At 49.5% G+C, this 17,983-nt stretch overlaps 1 protein-coding gene across 1 annotated transcript; it reads left to right on the forward strand.

Annotated features, from left to right (window-relative positions):
- Window positions 1–1,398: 1,398 nt before the first annotated feature.
- Window positions 1,399–14,227, forward strand: Psmd2 (proteasome 26S subunit ubiquitin receptor, non-ATPase 2). Its single transcript, XM_051150721.1, has 21 exons — window positions 1,399–1,580; window positions 1,989–2,045; window positions 2,323–2,487; window positions 4,482–4,603; window positions 4,745–4,969; window positions 5,116–5,274; window positions 5,402–5,546; window positions 5,726–5,786; window positions 6,278–6,424; window positions 6,782–6,888; window positions 7,632–7,759; window positions 8,282–8,369; window positions 9,452–9,614; window positions 9,715–9,816; window positions 10,247–10,392; window positions 10,611–10,694; window positions 12,486–12,654; window positions 12,737–12,831; window positions 12,988–13,114; window positions 13,681–13,799; window positions 13,956–14,227. The coding sequence occupies exons 1-21, from the start codon at window positions 1,446–1,448 to the stop codon at window positions 14,136–14,138; spliced, it is 2,727 nt and encodes a 908-aa protein (XP_051006678.1). The 5' UTR covers window positions 1,399–1,445; the 3' UTR covers window positions 14,139–14,227.
- The last annotated feature ends 3,756 nt before the right edge of the window (window positions 14,228–17,983 follow it).

Raw genomic sequence — 17,983 nt, forward strand, 5'->3', positions numbered from 1 at the left:
CTGGCGTGTAGGCATATACCCTGGAAGAATACTGTATACATAATAATAACATTTTAAAATTTTTCAACAGGATCTCCCTGTGTAGTTCCTGGCTGGCTTAGGATTCACTATGTAGATCAGGCTAGCAGTGAACACACAGAGAACAGTCTGCCATTGCCTCTCAAATATTGGGAATAAAAGTGGGGGCCACTGTGCCTAGTTTAGGCACCTTTATATATCTATTCATTGCTTTTTTTTTTTGGTTTTTTGAGACAGGTTTCCCTGTGTAGCCTTGGCCATCCTAGACTCGTTTTGTAGACCAGGCTGGCCTCGAACTCACAGCGATCCGCCTGCCTCTGCCTCCCACGTGCTAAGATTAAAGGCGAGCGCCACCACGCCCGGCTTCATTTCATTTTTTCAGTCTTCTTACAAGAGGACTTTTTGTACCTCATGTAGGCAGAAAACAGGCTGAGTTTAGGTAACTTACCAAAACCACACAGCTGGTACATGGCGGAATTTGGTTTTAATATCATTTGTTTCTAAAGTTTGCGTTCTCCCATCTTTCCAACAACTTTTCATATGTCATCTAATCAGCTGTTTGATAAAGTGTTTTATGATACAGCATCCAATTCATTTCCAACGTACTGATTTGTATGTGACTAGAACACACACACACACACACACACACACACACACACACACACACACACACACCAAAGTTAAAGCAAGCATGAAAATGCATGGACATCCTCAAGACGGAACATGCCGAGCAGCTATGGGCCGTTCAATCTCTATCCAAAGGTTGGAGAAGTCATCGACAGTGGAAATGGATGGTTATGCCTAGAATCCAAGCACTGGATTTAAAAGTGATAGGTTTTAATAACGAGCGGCAGCGGCAGTGGTAGTGGTGGTTTATGCCTGTAATCTCAGCACTCCCGAGGCGGAGGCAGGACCATCAGATTTAAAATCGTTCTCTGCTACATGCAAGCAAGTTCGAGGCTGGGCTGGGCTATTAAGTAAGCTTCGGGTGGTATCACTCATCTTCACGTGGGGAGGAGTGTTTTGCGGGAGGCTAGACATAAGTCAATTGACGTCACACATACCGCAGTCAAGAGTTCAAGACTCTTGTCCTGGTAGAAATCCACTACAGAGGACTTAACGCAAGCATGAAAAATTACGGACGTTCTGTCCTTCTTGTCGCACCGCGCATCCAGCTGTGGCGAAGCCTAGGGAGAGGAAAGCTAGTCATCTCCTCTGGCGGAGCACTCTCACGGCTGAGACCCCGAGTTCAGTACTAGCCGTCCGCGCTGGAGACCCGGAACTGTAATTCCCGGCCTGCCTCAGCGTGCGGGGGGCCCCGGGATCCGCCGGGCGTTTCCGGTCTGGAGGACAACGCGCTAGGCCGTCTGGGAAAAGGGGGCGGTCCGATCAGGTGCGCGCGCAGCGGGCCGGCAGTGGTGGCGGAGATGGAGGAGGGTGGCCGAGACAAGACGCCGGTGCAGTCCCAGCAACCCTCAGCGACAGCCCCCAGCGGCGCGGACGAGAAGTCGAGCGGCAAGGAGCGGCGGGATGCCGGGGACAAAGACAAAGAGCAGGAGCTGGTGAGGCGCAGCCTCGGGAGCCTAGGATGGAGGCTTTGGGCTGAGTCACTGCTGCCTTGAAGGCCTCGGGCCCGACTCCCTACGGCCCATCGCACCCCGGGAGACATCGCATGGGGGAGACCCTGTCTTTATGCGCCCCCCCTCATTACGCTCTGCCACCCCATGCTGCCCTCACCACCACATCGCGGGTCGTTGCCGTAGTTTTCTAGAATGGCTTCCAAGCCGAGCCTCCTTGGCTCAGAAGGAGACAGCCTTTCCAGCAAGGCTGCTTCCCCTCTCATTCCCTTTCCTAACGCATCTGGTCCCCTCCCGAAGAGACATTCGCACTCTCCACCTCTCCCGGGGTGAATGGGAGGAGACTGTGGTTAGGGTTCCATCTTTTGATGGAGCTTCTTCTCCTCCCTCCAGTCTGAGGAAGACAAACAACTTCAGGATGAACTGGAGATGCTCGTGGAACGGCTCGGGGTGAGTCAAGATGTTACCCGAGGCGGAAGTATATCCGCATGCTTCCCATTTGGTTTGCCCTATTTCATTTTCAGACAAGAATCAGATTCCCACATATTAGGTATTATGATAATTTGAGGGCAAAGGATATTTAGATGGGGTCGTTGACAGGAGTTGAGTAATCATGGGATAGGAACCAGTTGCCTTTTGAGCACAGCGTTGGTTAAATATGTCTGGGTTATGGTGTGGAGGATGGCGACTCCCTTCAGTCTGAGCACCAACGTCGTCCCTTGATCAGGAGAAGGATACATCTCTGTATCGACCAGCGCTGGAGGAACTGAGAAGACAAATTCGTTCCTCTACAACTTCCATGACTTCGGTACCCAAGCCTCTCAAGTTTCTGCGTCCACACTATGGCAAACTGAAGGAAATCTATGAGAACATGGCTCCTGGGGAGAATAAGGTGACTTGGAATATGGTGTGCGTGTGGAGTGGGTCTGGCAGTTAAATAATTATTCTTCTTCCTCCTCCTCCTCCTCTTCTTTTTTTTTAAACTAGAAAACAGGACTCATGGTATGTCATTGAAAGCTTAGTAGACCCCACATAGTTGGAAAATTGATCATAGTCAGAATAGCCCCTAAATGCCCCTCCGCTCCTCAGAAGTGTCTGCTTCATTAGGGTCTGAGGTTTTCTTAGCATGATGTGTTTCTAACTTAAGTTCTATGTGTGTGCATGGACGTAGCTGTCACACCACTGCATAGCTAGAGACCCTCGGTGCTTATAGGTGGTTGTGGGATGCCTGGTGTGTTCGTTGGTGCTGGGATTTGAACTCTGTTCCTCCTGATCATGCAGGAAGTGCTGTGTTGCTTTGTTTTTGTGAGAGTCTCGTGCTATAGCCCAGGCTGGCCTTACATGCACTATGTGGCCTAGGCTGGGCTTGAGTTTATGCCATTCTCCCTCCTGCCTCAGCGTCCGGAGTGTGAGCATGCCAGCATAAGCCAGCATGCCGGGCTCTCTGAAGCTTATGTCCCCCCACCTTCTGTCCCATGTACATTCATTTCTTTTATGTCTAAGAACCCACTGTACAACCCGGAAGTCTTTATTTGACTTGCTTGCTTTTGTCCTTGACCCCCTACGTCATCTGTCTATCATCCAGCAGCTACAGTGGTTTGCCTAGATCATGGGAATTTTTATTAAAGACGTATCTTTGCTTTATATGAATGGATGTTTTGCTTGCCTGCCCATGTGTATGCTGACTACCTTCCTGTAGTGTCTGTCAGGCCAGAAGCGGGGAGCACTTCACCTGGAACTGGAGTTAGACTGTTGTGAACCCCTGTGTGGGGCTGGGAACTGAACTCAGGTCCTCTGTAAAAGCAGCATGTTTTTGTAACTGTTTAACCAGTTCTCTAGACTCCTAGATTATGGATCTTTTTTATAAAACCTTTTACTACTTTATTATTGCAATTAAAATTTGTGGTTAGTGTGGTGAAGACTTCTAATCCTGGCTTTCACTCAGACCTCTTGAGTCTAGAAACTTGAGGCCAAACTAGGCCATGTAATGAGAACCACCATCTCCTAACTTAAAACTCAGGAGCGTCTGTCCCTCTGTTACCACCAGTGTTTGGCACCCTCAGTTAGGTTAGCTTCAGAGGGGGCTGACATCACCAATCTATTTTTTGTGTGAGGCTTAGCTTAGATCACATAGTAATTTTCTTTTCCCTTTTTCTTTTTTTGTTTTTTTGAGATAGGGTTTCTCTGTGTAGCCTTGGCTGCCCTGGACTCAGTTTGTAGACCAAGCTGGCCTCGAACTCAGAGTGATCCTCCTGGCTCTGCCTCCCGAGTGCTGGGATTAAAGGCATGCGCAACCACCATGTATGTGTGTGTGTGTGGTGTGTGTGTGGTGTGTGTGTGTGTGGTGTGTGTGTGTGTGTGTGGTGTGTGTGTGTGGTGTGTGTGTGTGGTGTGTGTGTGTGTGTGGTGTGTGTGTGTGTGGTGTGTGTGTGTGTGTGTGGTGTGTGTGTGTGTGTATGTGTGTGTGTGTGGTGTGTGTGTGTGGTGTGTGTGTGTGTGTGTGGTGTGTGTGTGTGTGGTGTGTGTGTGTGTGTGGTGTGTGTGTGTGTGTGTGGTGTGTGTGTGTGTGTGTGGTGTGTGTGTGTGGTGTGTGTGTGTGTGTGTGTGGTGTGTGTGTGTGGTGTGTGTGTGGTGTGTGTGTGTGTGGTATGGGTGTGTGTGTGTGGTGTGTGTGTGGTGTGTGTGTGGTGTGTGTGTGTGTGGTGTGTGTGTGTGGTGTGTGTGTGTGGTGTGTGGTGTGTGTGTGGTGTGTGTGTGTGGTGTGTGTGTGTATAGACTAGTATATACTGAACTTTATTGATGAGTTTTGCAGACGGTGATCTCGATTCTGTGACGTCACACACTGTTTTCTTTGGGTTTGACTTTAAAAGATTGGTTTCCTTACAGTGTTTCGCTGCTGACATCATCTCCGTTTTGGCCATGACAATGAGCGGTGAGCGGGAATGCCTCAAGTATCGGCTAGTGGGCTCCCAGGAGGAACTGGCATCATGGGGTCATGAGTATGTCAGGTAGGACGGCTTTTTTTTGGGAGTGTGAAGGGACTTGGCCTTGTGCTGCTGGTTTGGGAAAGTGTCACTGTATCGACTTCCCCAGACCCTGAGTCCGTCGGTCCTGGGCAGCTGCTTTCCTAATGGCGTGTCTGTCCATAGACATCTGGCGGGAGAAGTGGCCAAGGAGTGGCAAGAGCTGGATGACGCGGAGAAGGCGCAGCGGGAACCGTTGCTCACCCTGGTGAAGGAAATCGTGCCCTACAACATGGCTCACAACGCCGAGCACGAGGCCTGTGACCTGCTCATGGAGATCGAGCAGGTGGATATGCTGGAGAAAGACATCGATGAGAACGCCTACGCCAAGGTCTGCCTCTATCTCACCAGGTAAGCACAGGTCTCCCTCGCGCCTTTCCTCCTGGGCTGGTCAGCTCACCTCTGGAGGACAGGAACTTCGTTGCTTAGCTATCCCGGAACGAAGTGAAGTGAACGGCGCTGGGTGAAGCTGAAGCTTCACTCCTTTGCCTCTGTAGTTGTGTGAATTACGTACCAGAGCCTGAGAACTCCGCCCTGCTGCGCTGCGCCTTGGGTGTGTTCCGGAAGTTCAGCCGGTTCCCGGAAGCTCTGAGATTGGCGCTGATGCTCAACGACATGGAACTGGTGGAAGACATCTTCACCTCCTGCAAGGATGTGTATGTAGGGAGACGGGCAAAGGAGCTAAGTCTGTGCGTGCGCTTTGTGTGAAAATCAGCGTGGACGCTTTCCTGTCCCGTCCCGTGGCGGGTGAGGGCGAGCAGGTGTGCTGGCTTTCCCCCGCAGGGTGGTCCAGAAGCAGATGGCGTTCATGCTCGGCCGGCACGGGGTGTTCCTGGAGCTGAGTGAGGATGGGGAAGAGTACGAGGACCTCACAGAGATCATGTCCAACGTGCAGCTCAACAGCAACTTCTTGGCCTTAGCTCGGGAGGTGAGGCCCTCTGCTCTCGCTCTAAAGCTTTTTGGCTGAACTTCCACCTGCTTGTTCTACCTCCCTGCCTGACGCCTGTCAGGAACTCCCCTGGTTAAAGCTGCTGTTCAGTGGGAGAGCAGGAGGGACAGCTAGGGGAGTGCTGGGGACGCAGTTGTGACCCTCTGCCTTCTCCTCAGCTGGACATCATGGAGCCCAAGGTGCCTGATGACATCTACAAAACCCACCTGGAGAATAACAGTGAGTAGCTCTGTGTGGGCATTGCAGGGACTGCTGAGTCTTCTACTGAATTGGGAGTAACAGTCCGGGCGTGCTGGGGCCGATTTCTGTGAGTTCGAGGCCAGCCTGGTCTACAAAGTGAGTCCAGGCCAGCCAAGGCTACACAGAGAAACCCTGTCTAATTAAAGAAAAAGAATTGGGAATGCCAGTTAAGATAACCTACTTGTAAAGAACTTCAGATTCCCATGAACTTGGTGTCCCAGTCTCTGGGTCTCTGTTGGAGTTATAGACTGGGGTGGTGGTGGCGGTACACACCTTTGATCCCAGCGCTTGGGAGAGGCAGAGTCAAATGAATCTCTGAGGTCCAGGCTAGCCTGGTCTACAGAGCAAGTTCTACGACAGCCAGGGCTACACAGAGAAACCCTGTCTTCAAACAAAACAAAACAACAGCAGAAAGGGCCGGGGCCTGCCCTTGAGTCCTGTGCTGAGCTGCGCCTCCCTCCCTTGTCCAGGGTTTGGAGGCAGCGGCTCTCAGGTGGATTCTGCCCGCATGAACCTGGCCTCCTCTTTTGTGAATGGCTTCGTGAATGCAGCCTTTGGTCAAGACAAGCTGCTGACTGATGACGGCAACAAATGGCTGTACAAGAACAAGGACCATGGTACCGTTCTCTCTCTGTTAGAGTGCCGGCGCTGCCTGAGAGGGGCCCACGGGGGTCTCAGGGGGAGCCTAGCCTCTGTTAGAGTGCAAGCGCTGCCTGAGAGGGCCCACGGGGGTCTCAGAGGGAGCCTAGCCTCTGTTAGAGTGCCAGCGCTACCTGAGAGGGCCACGGGGGTCTCAGGGGGAGCTTAGCCTCTGTTAGAGTGCCGGCGCTGCCTGCGAGGGCCACGGGGGTCTCAGGGGGAGCCTAGCCTCTGTTAGAGTGCCGGCGCTGCCTGAGAGGGCCCACGGGGGTCTCAGAGGGAGCCTAGCAGGGTCGGGGGGCCCCTGCCAAGGCTGACAGTCCTCCTTGTCACAGGAATGTTAAGTGCTGCTGCGTCCCTCGGCATGATTCTGCTGTGGGATGTGGATGGTGGCCTCACTCAGATTGACAAGTACCTGTACTCCTCTGAGGACTACATCAAGGTTAGTCTGCGAAAGCTTAGCAACTGGGGGCTTTTTTTCCTCTTCAGATGCCTCCTTTCATTGATGACGTGTCTTACTTTATATTGCTGTCAAGAGGCACCATGACTAAGGCAACTTATAGAGAAAATAGATGGGACTTGTTTACAGTTTCTGAGGGTAGCCATGTCCACCGTGGTGGGGAACATGGCAGGCAGCAGGCAGGCATGGTGCTGGAGCAGTAGCCGAGAGCTCACATCTCATTTGCAAGTTGGAGGCAGAGAGACTGGGCCTGGCTGGTGTTAGCTTTTGAAAACTCAAAAGTCTGGGGCTGGAGAGATGGCCCAGTGGTTAAGAGCACTGGCTGCTGTTTCAGAGGTTCAATTCCCAACAACCACATGGTGCCTCACAACCATCTGCAATGAGATCTCCTGCCCTCTTCTGGCATGAAGGTATACATCCAGATAGAGCACTCATCTACATTAAATAAATAAATCTTTAAAAAAACAAAAAAACCACTCAGAGTTCACCCCCATTGACGTATGTCCTCCAACAAGGCTGCACCTCCTAATCCTACCCAGAACGATTCCACCAAGTAGGGACAAGAGTTCAAATACATCATAGTCTTGTGTGATCCCTCTGATGAGAGCACCACATGAGGCATGCCTAGTTTCCACCCCAGGTAAGGCAGGCACCATAGAGGCCTATACTGCACTTTGTAGTTAAAAGGGTGGACAGCCTGAGTAGAGTCTGCTTGCTTTTTGCAGTCTGGCGCTCTCCTTGCTTGTGGTATCGTGAACTCTGGGGTCCGGAATGAGTGTGACCCTGCCCTGGCACTGCTTTCAGATTATGTTCTCCATAACAGCAATACCATGAGACTTGGTTCCATCTTTGGGTAAGGTTTCTTGCCGCTCTTTCCTTGGTTGTTTGGTTTTTGTTTTTTGAGACAGGGTTTCTCTGTGTAGCCTTGGCTGTACTGGAGCTCCCTCTGTGGGCCAGGCTGGCCTCAAACTCACAGTGATCCACCTGCCTCTGCCTCTCTAGTGCTGGGATTAAAGGCGTGGGCCACAGTGCCCGGCCCCGTTTTGGTTTGTTGAGATAGGGTTTCTCTGTGTAGTCCTGTCAGTCCTAGAACTCACTCTGTAGATCAAGCAGGCCTCAAACTCATAGAGATCCACTTGCCTCTGCCTCCTGAGTGCCTGGCTTATTTTTTTTTTTTTAAGTTTTTGATCTTTATGAGACTGCTTCTCTTTTTATTAGTGCTCAGCTTATAAACACTAGAGAAGATATTGCCAAAGACTGTCGTGTGCCATTGAATAATCTGGCTCATGGTGAATGTGTTGGTGAGCTGTTGTGGTTTGTTCTTTGTTGCCGCCTCCCTGAGTACGTGTTTGGGACTTATCTCCTGACTCTGTAGGTTAGGCTTGGCCTATGCTGGCTCTAACCGGGAAGATGTTCTAACCCTGCTGCTGCCTGTGATGGGAGATTCCAAGTCCAGCATGGAGGTGAGTCGCTGATGTGCAGTGAAAAAGGAAGGGGCCCCCAACACAGGCTCCTAGAACTGCAGTTCAAGCTGTGTGTGATGGCTCATGTCTGTAATGCCAGTGCTTGGAGGTTGAGGTGGGAAGACTCCCATGAGCTCCAGCCTGGCTACAGAGTAAGATCATGTACCAAGCACCCTCTAACACCCCCACCCCCCCACCCCACCCTCCGCAACCCAAAAAAAGAGGGAGAGACAGATTGGAAATTGAAGACCAGATGAAGCTTAGTGTCGTATTGTGCTGAGTTCCAGCCCCTGAGATACCCGTTTAACTACTTAGACTATAAGGAGGAGAAAGCCAGTGCCTGAGGGTTGATGATGGTGCTGGCCATCCTGCCGCTGTGAAAAGCAGCACATCATGGTGGGAAGTGAAGCGGGAAAGAGCCAGGATCCCACCAGGACCCTCCCCTTCTTTCCCACTTTGTTTTCCACTGTCCCCTTCAAGGCAGCTCCTCTGATGCTTTTAAAGAGCTGTACCCCTTAGTTCCCAAGAGTGCCACCGTCTTACTGACAAGAGGTCCAGGCCACCTCACACATGGTTTAGGGGACATTCTAGGTAGAAGCCACAGAAGTCATTAGCTAGCCTTAAATTTTCTTTCTTATGCAGAGTCATTTTAATGATAAATACTGTATGGTTACCAAAAGCAGAGATTTTAGAGTAAAAAGATCCTAGTTCAAATCTTGCTACTTCTACTTAAAAGCAGGATATATTGAACAGGTAACTCCGACTCTTCAGGCTTCGTTTTTCCCATCACCTTTCTTTTTTAGGGAGTTGCAAGGAGTAAGTATTTAGGAGTAGCAAAGCTAGGGCTGTTGACACTGCAGTCAAGCCTGAGGACTGTGGAAGGAGAGAACTGATTCTTACACCTCATCCTCTGACCTCACAGTGTATGCACATGCTAAGTAAGTAAGTGTAATAACGTGGCATACACCTTGGATCTAGCACACACAGGCAAAGGCAGGCAGGTCTCTGATTTCCAGGCTAGCCTAGTCTCAAAGACCAGGAAAGGCAATTTGGCTCCGTATAATGCTGACTTGTTCTTCTAGGTAGCAGGTGTGACGGCTCTAGCTTGTGGGATGATAGCAGTGGGATCCTGCAATGGAGACGTCACCTCCACCATCCTTCAGACCATCATGGAGAAATCTGAGACCGAGCTCAAGGACACCTATGCTCGTTGGCTTCCTCTTGGCCTGGGCCTCAATCACCTGGGTGAGGCAGTGTTTCTCAAAGGGCTGACACATTGGAGGGTTTGTGTCTCAGACCGGCAGGGTCCAGGCTTGCGTTCTTTGACCCTCTGAATCTCTTTTAGGGAAGGGTGAAGCTATTGAGGCCATCCTGGCTGCGCTGGAGGTGGTGTCGGAGCCATTCCGGAGTTTTGCCAATACCTTGGTGGATGTTTGTGCCTATGCAGGTCTGTACCTCACTGTCTCCCAGCAATCCCACTTCTCCCCTGCTCCTCTTCTCAGATTTTTTCTCCTTTGACTTAAATTCCACTCCTTAGATCCCCGCCCTCCCCTCCCCGCAGAGGGTTTCTCTGTGTAGTCTTGGTTGTCCTGGACTCACTCTGTAGACCAGGCTGGCCTCTATCTCACAGACATCCACCTGCCTCTGCTTCTCAAGGGCTGGGATTAAAAGCCACCACCCATCATAAGGATAATGATTTTTGTTTGTTTTTTGAGACACAGCTTCTCTGTGTAGCCTTGGCTGTCCTTGAACTCACAGCAATCCACCTGCCTCTGCCCCCCAGAGTGCTTTAGATTTTTAAGGCTTTTTGTATTTACAGAGTATGCTCTTCTCAGTGCTTTCTCGTGCTTTCCCTCATTCTCGCTGCCCCGCTGCAGGCTCGGGGAACGTGCTCAAGGTTCAGCAGCTTCTCCACATCTGCAGCGAGCACTTTGACTCCAAAGAAAAGGAAGAAGACAAAGACAAGAAGGAGAAGAAGGACAAGGACAAGAAGGACGCCCCGGCCGACATGGGAGCGCACCAGGTGTGGCCAGCAGGTTCTCTGAGCAGAGGTAGCATGTAGACACAAGACGCACAGCAGAGTTTAGCTTCGGTTCTGGCCACACATCAGAATAGCTGGACGGAGCTGAGTTGTCCACGAAGGCAAGGTGTTCCCTGCAGGACAGCTCTGCTGAGATGAGCCTTGGGTGCTGGGTTTTTGTTCCTGGAGCTCACTGGGTTCTTGTGCCTCTTGAATTACAGGGAGTGGCAGTTCTGGGGATTGCGCTTATTGCCATGGGGGAAGAGATTGGTGCAGAGATGGCATTGCGAACCTTTGGTCACTTGGTGAGTAGCACAAAGGAGACTAAAACATGGCAGGAGGGGTGTCTGTGTCTGATGCTGGGGATTAAACCCAGGGCCTTATGCATACGTGGAAGGGGCTCAGCACCGTGCTACACCTTCGCCCCGGGTAGTTCTAATTTTGGTGTCTTAGAGTTCCTTTGTGGAGAAGCAAGTCCTGTTTAACTCATTAACCTTTTCCTATCGTTAAACTTGATTTGCCACACATCTTCATGTGTCAATGCTTAGAGGTGTCAATCTTCACCTTCCACATTCTCTGAGGTAGGGTCTCTATCTTAGTCAACGTTCTATTGCTATGAAGAGACGCCATGACCACAGCAACTTTTATAAAGGAAAACATTTAATTGGAAGGGCTGGAGAGGTGCTTCAGCTTTTAAGAGCACTGACTGCTCTTCCAGAGACCCTGAGTTCAATTCCCAGCAACCACATGGTGGCTCACAGCCATCTGGACGTTCTAATGCCCTTTTCTGGGAAGCAGGTGTATATGCAGATAAAGCACTCACATATATAAAATAAATACAATCTTTTAAAACAAAACATTTAAAAGCCAGGTGTCTCCAGGAGTGCTGGCACACTCCTTTAATTCCACACTTGGGAGGCAGAAGCAGGTGGATCACTGAGTTGAAGGCCAGCCTGGCCTACAAAGCAAGTCCAGGACAGCCAAGATAAAACAGAGAAACCCTGTCTCAAAAAAGCCAAAAAGGTAAATAAAATGCCAGATGTGGTGGCACATGCCTTTAATCCCAGCACTTGGGAGCAAAGGCAGGCAGATCACTGTGAGTTTGAGGCCAGCCTGGTCTACAAAATGAGTCTAGGGCAGCCAAGGCTACACAGAGAAACCCTGTCTCGAAAAAAGCAAAAACAACAACAAAAATTTAAAGCCAGGCGTGGTGGCGCATGCCTTTAATCCCAGCACTCAGGAGGCAGAGACAGGTGGGGCTCTGTGAGTTCGAGGCCAGCCTGGTCTACAAAGCAAGTCCAGGACAGGCAATGCTACACAGAGAAACTGTCTCGAAAAAACAAAACAACAACAAACCATTTAATTGGGGCTGGCTTACAGTTCAGAGGTTTAGTCCATTGTCTTCATGGCAGCACGTATGGTGGCATGCAGACGAGACATGGTGCTGGAGCAGTGGTTCTCCACCTTCCTATCGCTGCTACCCTTTTAATACAGCTCCTCATGTGGTGGTGGCCCCCAGCCATGACATTATTTTTGTTGCTACAACATAACGTAACAGTAGTAGTTTTGCTACTGTTTTGAATCTTGATGTAAATGTTTGTTTCCTGATGGTCTTAGAGGACCCCTGTGAAAGAATCATTCCGTTGAGAACCGCTGTGTTAGACAGTTGCTGAGAGCTGTGCATCCAGATCTGCAGGCAGCAGGCCGGGAGACACTGGGCCCAGCTTGGGCTTCTTTCTGAAACTCCACAGTGACACACTTCAACAAGACCACACCTCCCTGCCAAGTAGCACCACTTCCTAAAGACCAAACACTGAAATATATGAGCCTATGGAAGGCATTTCTATTGAGACCACTACACAGTCTCTCACATGTCTCCTCTGAGTCCACCAGACTAGCTGGCACCACCCGTCTCCTGGTAGGAGCCCTGGAGTGCGGGTGTCTGCACTACTCTTCTGGTTTTTATGTTGGGTCTACGAATGTAACCTCGGCTCCTTTGCTTACACAGCAGGCAGTTTTACCCCCTGAACTACCTCAGCCCTGAGCTTGCTTTTCCTTCTTCTCCATGCTACTTTACTTATTTACTTTATCCCCAGCTGAGATATGGGGAGCCTACCCTCCGTCGGGCCGTACCTTTAGCACTGGCGCTAATCTCTGTTTCAAATCCACGACTCAACATCCTGGATACTTTAAGCAAATTCTCTCATGATGCTGATCCAGAAGTTTCCTATAACTCCATCTTCGCCATGGGCATGGTAGGCAGCGGTAAGTACTGGAAAAAGATCTTGAACAGACTAGAAGATTCCAGGTTCTTTTTTTAAACTTATGTAATGCTTCCTGTTTCTAGGTACCAATAACGCCCGACTGGCTGCCATGTTGCGCCAGTTAGCCCAATATCATGCCAAGGACCCCAATAACCTCTTCATGGTGCGATTGGCACAGGTAAAGAACAGGAGTCTCCTCTTTCAAGTGTGGCAGGAGCAGTGTCTGTGGTGATTAGGAGGGCCTAGGAGAGGACATGTGAATGGGTCATGGAGTTTTTGTTTGCCTGACAGGTAAGCTGTCTGACTCCTCACTGACACTTCTGCTTTTTTGCAGGGCCTGACACACTTAGGGAAGGGCACACTTACCCTGTGCCCGTACCACAGTGATCGGCAGCTCATGAGTCAAGTAGCTGTGGCGGGATTGCTCACTGTGCTTGTTTCTTTCCTGGACGTTCGAAACAGTGAGTTCCTGTCAGAAACAGTACATGGTGCATGTTGTGCCTGGATCTGCCCCTACCACGGCCACCTTGGCAATTTAGGGTCTAGACCCCATGTTAACTTTGCTAGATTCAGTGGGCTTATGGGAGGCCCTAGGACACCTTAACTTCTCACACTTTTTTCCCCCCAAAGATTTATTTATTATTTATACAATATTTGTCCACACATGTGCCTGCTCACCACAAGAAGGCACCAGATCTTATTACAAGTGGTTGTGAGCCACCATGTGCTTGCTGGGAATTGAACTCAGGACCTTCGGAAGAGCAGACGGTGCTCTTAACCTCTGAGCCATCTCTCCAGCCCCAACTTCTCACACTTTCGATCTGGCCCAAAAGGTTTCAAGATGAACTCCTAAGCGACCAGGAAATGTGATTTTCAGGTCCTAGGGATGTGAGCAAAGACTGGGAGAGGCATCGTGGGTTAGTAGTGGGGTGTACTGGAGCAGAGTTCACCCTTAGCTCATAGGGTAGTGGCCAGGCCAGGCCTGCCCCAGTGTCCACAGCCTTCACTCTCTGCTTCCTTCCCTCAGTCATTCTAGGCAAGTCTCACTACGTACTGTATGGGCTGGTGGCTGCCATGCAGCCGCGAATGCTGGTGACGTTCGATGAGGAGCTGCGGCCATTGCCGGTTTCTGTCCGTGTGGGTCAGGTGAGGAATTGGGTAGTTTAAAAAGGAGGGCTCAGGCTATATCAGAGAACTTGGACAGTGTGGATATAATCCATTTCACAACCTCTGGCAGTGACGGGGGTGGGGATGTTGCTTCTCGCCTTTCTGGAATCTGTATTTCAACTCTTCATCCCACAGGCTGTGGATGTGGTGGGCCAGGCTGGGAAGCCTAAAACGATCACAGGCTTCCAGACGCACACCACTCCAGTGCTGTTGGCCCATGGGGAGCGGGCAGAACTGGCCACTGAGGAGTTTCTTCCTGTTACTCCCATTCTGGAAGGTTTCGTTATTCTTCGGAAGAACCCCAACTATGATCTTTAAGTGGCTACTAGAGACCCTGACTGCAGCTGAGTTTCTAGCAGGCTGTACTGCTTGCTGCCAGGGTGGATACAGTTCCAGGTTTTTTGGGGGGGATTGTTACCTCCTATTGTTTTGTTACTGAGTAAGATAACTTTGTTGAATAAAGGCCTTTATCCCCAAGGTCTCTGTCTGTTTACTGGGTGTCATGGTCTGGGGCTATACTGGAGAGTGGAGTGGATGTGGGAAAGCATTGGTTAGAGTAACACTGAGCCTAAGAGAAACTAAGCTTATTAGAGTCCCTAGGAAGTTGAAAGATCTAATGTTTTTTTAAATTTTATTCAGTTTCCCATATAGACAACGCTGGCCTCAAACTCAAGGGAACTGCCAACCTCTGTATGCGAGTGTTGAGACTAAAGGTCATCCTGGAATTCACTCTGTAGACCAGGCTGGCCTCGAACTCAGAGTTCTGCCTGCCTCTTCTTCCCTGCGTTCTGGGGTTAAAGGTCTTTAATTTCTAAGTCTGGCATTGAAATCTCAATACTTACGCCTTCACCTCTCAGAGTGCTAAGGTTATAGTCCATGTATCCACACCCAGCATTAAAACAGTCTAGAAGATTGATCTGTGCATATTTGCATGTAAACTGTTTTTTCTCACTTTTTTGAGACAGGGTTTTTCTGTGTATCCCTGGCTGTCCTGGACTCACTTTGTATACGAAGCTGGCCTTGAACTCACAGTGATCCTCCTGCCTCTGCCTCCCAGAGTGCTGGGATTACAGGCATGTACTACCAGTGCCTGCTTACATGTAAGCTCTTCTAGCTAACTTTGAAAGGATTCTGTGCCCCCCTCCCTTCAAGCCTATCTTCTTCTGACCGTGGGCTACAGAAGCACAAGAGCGAGCAGCTCCATTCCTTTCCAGCTTGTGCTGAGAGGGATGTTTTTATCTGGTGGTCACACTGTGCTCCTCAGAGGAGGCTGCTCTGAGAGATCTGTCCATGCTGACATCTCTGCTTGACTTTGACTGGCCTCCTAGTGCAGTCATAGGGAAGAAGAGCAGCTACTGGAAAGGTAATCGCTCTAGTTGGGCAGCACTCCTGGGCATGGCTAGTGCCAGCATAAATCCACTACTCAGGATGTGCCTGGTAGATGTGTGTGTCAGTGGGAGTAGCACATGGTCCTCCCAAATAGTCCTAGGTTTATTCAGCACTTACCTTGAGCTAACCTCTGCTTTAAATGTTGGTAGAATGACTGGGTATCTGAGTGTACAGCAGTTTCAGAGGTGAGTATAGTCCTGTGGTTTTGGGAGAGGTTGATAACATGATCTTTGCCTGGGATCTAAAATATATCTTATGCCCTTAGTCACCATGGTAATATGACCCTAGGATTTGTTTTTGTTTGTTTTTTGGGTTTTGTTTTTTGAGACAGGGTTTCCCCGTGTAACCTTTGCTGTCCTGGAACTTGCTCTGTAAATCAAGCTGGCCTTGAACTCAGAGATCTGCTTTTCTTTGCTTCTGGAGTGCTAAGATTGAAGGTGTGCACTACCATCCCTGGCATGACTCTAGGATTTAAGAGTTGTGCACATGCACACAGTTTGCTTTTGTTTCGTTTTTTGAGGCAGGATCTCTCTATATAGCCCTGTCCTGGAACTTGCTATATAGACCAGGCTGACTTCAAACCCACCTGCCTGTCTCTTGTGTGCTGGCATTAAAGATGTACACTACCACACTTGGCTTGATCTGTGTGTGTGTGTGTGTAGGGGGTGTTTTGTTTGGATGTGTGTGCAGTGGCCAGAGGTCACTTTCCTGGGACTAGAGTTACAGATGGTTATAAGCTGCTCTGGGAATCAAACCAGGTCCTTTGGAAGAGCAGTCACTGCTTTTAACCATTGAGTCACCTCCCAAAACCCTGTAACTCGGGATCTCAGCTGGAGAAGCAACAGCAGCTTTAGGACTCCACAGTTACATGGCTCTCACTTGGCAGCCTGTGTGAAAGGGTTTTAAGCCTTGGGTATCAAGCAAGCCTATTGTGTCAGTGTGACTGCTGCCTGAAAAAGCCTCTATTACTGTCTAATAGTGAGAGAATTAATTGCCTTACCTGGTTTCTAGATGCAATAATAAGATAAGTTAGGCCACTTGGAGGCAGAAACAAGCTGATCTGAGTTCCAGACTAACCTGGTTTACGTATTGAGACCTTGTCTCCAATAAGTAAATAAATAAACAAACAAAAGCTTGATGTGGCCTAGTAGTAAATAAGCATAAGCTTGACGTGGGCGGCGCTGTGTCCAGTTGGTGGACTCCTTCTTACATGCATGCGGCCCTGGATTCCGTTGCCAGCATTGCATGAATTGGGCGAGGTGGTACATAGAAGCAGTCAGTCTTGGCTACATACTGGGTTTGAGACCAGTCTGAGCTACAAGAGACCTATCTCAGACAAAAACCAGGGCCAGCATGGTGGTTCAGTGAGTAAAGGCACTTAACAAACCTGCTGACAGCTTGATATGCTATCTGGACATATGTGGTAGAAAGCGAACCATTAGCAGTTGTCTGAGGAGCCTCACATGTGCACTAGCACACACACACACACTCCAGACACACACAAAATAAATTTATTTCAAAATTTTTACATAAATGTAATCCAGGTGTGTTGGCTCACACCTGTAATCACAGCACTCAGAAAACTGAGGCTTAAGAATTTTCAAGGTTTCAAATTGAGCCTGGTCTACAGAGTGAAATCTTGCCCCAATCCCCTAAATTATGCAGTGAAAAAACAAAACAAAAAGCCAAGCAGTGGTGGCACACACTTTTAATCCTAGCAGGTGGATCCCTGAGTTCAAGGCCAGCCTGATGCACAAAGTGAGTCCAGGACAGCCAAGGCTACACAGAGAAACCATGTTTGGGTGTGGGGAAGTCACATGAAAGCAATTGTATGTTTGTGTTGTGATCAGTAAGTATTATGCTGGAATGTGAAGAGCTACTTGGTACTTTTGACATGGCCTAAGGCCAGAGACAGGTGCTATGGGCCTGTAAACCCAGGTACTTGTTTGTAAGTCTCATAGAAGAGTCACTGCTGGCTTGGGTTACATAATGAGTTTAAAACTACTCTGGATCGGCACTCGGGAGGCAGAGGCAGGTGGATCGCTGTGAGTTCGACATCAGCTTGTCTATAAAGAGAGTCCAGGACAGCTAGGGCTATTACACAAAGAAACCCTGTCTCCAAAAAAGAAACCACCACCACCACCACCAACAACAAAAAACAAAGAACAAACTTACCATGGGCAACATAGTAAGGCCTTCTCAAAAATAAAAAAGAACCTGGGTCAGATGGGAATCTGAGACTAGGAGAAACATAGCCATGCAGAGGCAAAGACTTCAGGATGTGGCTTGGAGTGGCAGAGGCAGGTGGGAGGAAGAGCTCCTTTCCAAAGATCAGGCGTAATTCTGTTTGGCTAAGGATATAGAGTCCAGGGAAAGGTGGCAAAGGAAATTACACTATAAATTCAGGCCCAGGCTGCGTGGTAGTGGTGGTGGTATGTGCCTTTAGTTGCAGCGCTCAGGTGGCAGGCTGATCTGTAAGGTCAAGGCTACCCTGGTCTTCAGAATGAGTTCCAGGGTTACAAAGAGAAACCCTGTCTCCAAACTTCAGGCTCAAGTTAAGTCCAAAAGAGTTTAGCTTTGCTAAGAATTCTCCCTGAGGATGAGAATAGGTAAGTGGCAGGGTCTGTCTGGAGAAAGCTCTGCCTGTCAGAGCCAGTTGATAAGGAATAGGAGATGGACCCAGAACTGGAAGAGGAGAAGTGGGAAGTGAAAGGGAGCAGATTTGGTGGGCTTCGGTTCAAGCGGTGGAACTCGGGTCTCCTGGTTTGCGTTAT

The sequence above is a fragment of the Acomys russatus genome, chromosome 8 (assembly GCF_903995435.1).
Source record: "Acomys russatus chromosome 8, mAcoRus1.1, whole genome shotgun sequence".
NCBI lineage: Eukaryota > Metazoa > Chordata > Mammalia > Rodentia > Muridae > Acomys > Acomys russatus.

Excerpts from the sequence above, each read along its gene's own strand:
- Psmd2 (XM_051150721.1), top strand. The coding sequence starts at position 1,446 with ATGGAGGAGGGTGGCCGAGACAAGACGCCGGTGCAGTCCCAGCAACCC. Across the intron at positions 7,760-8,281 it reads AGACTTGGTTCCATCTTTGG|GTTAGGCTTGGCCTATGCTG; the intron begins GTAAGGTTTCTT and ends CTGACTCTGTAG. Across the intron at positions 12,832-12,987 it reads TCATGGTGCGATTGGCACAG|GGCCTGACACACTTAGGGAA; the intron begins GTAAAGAACAGG and ends GCTTTTTTGCAG.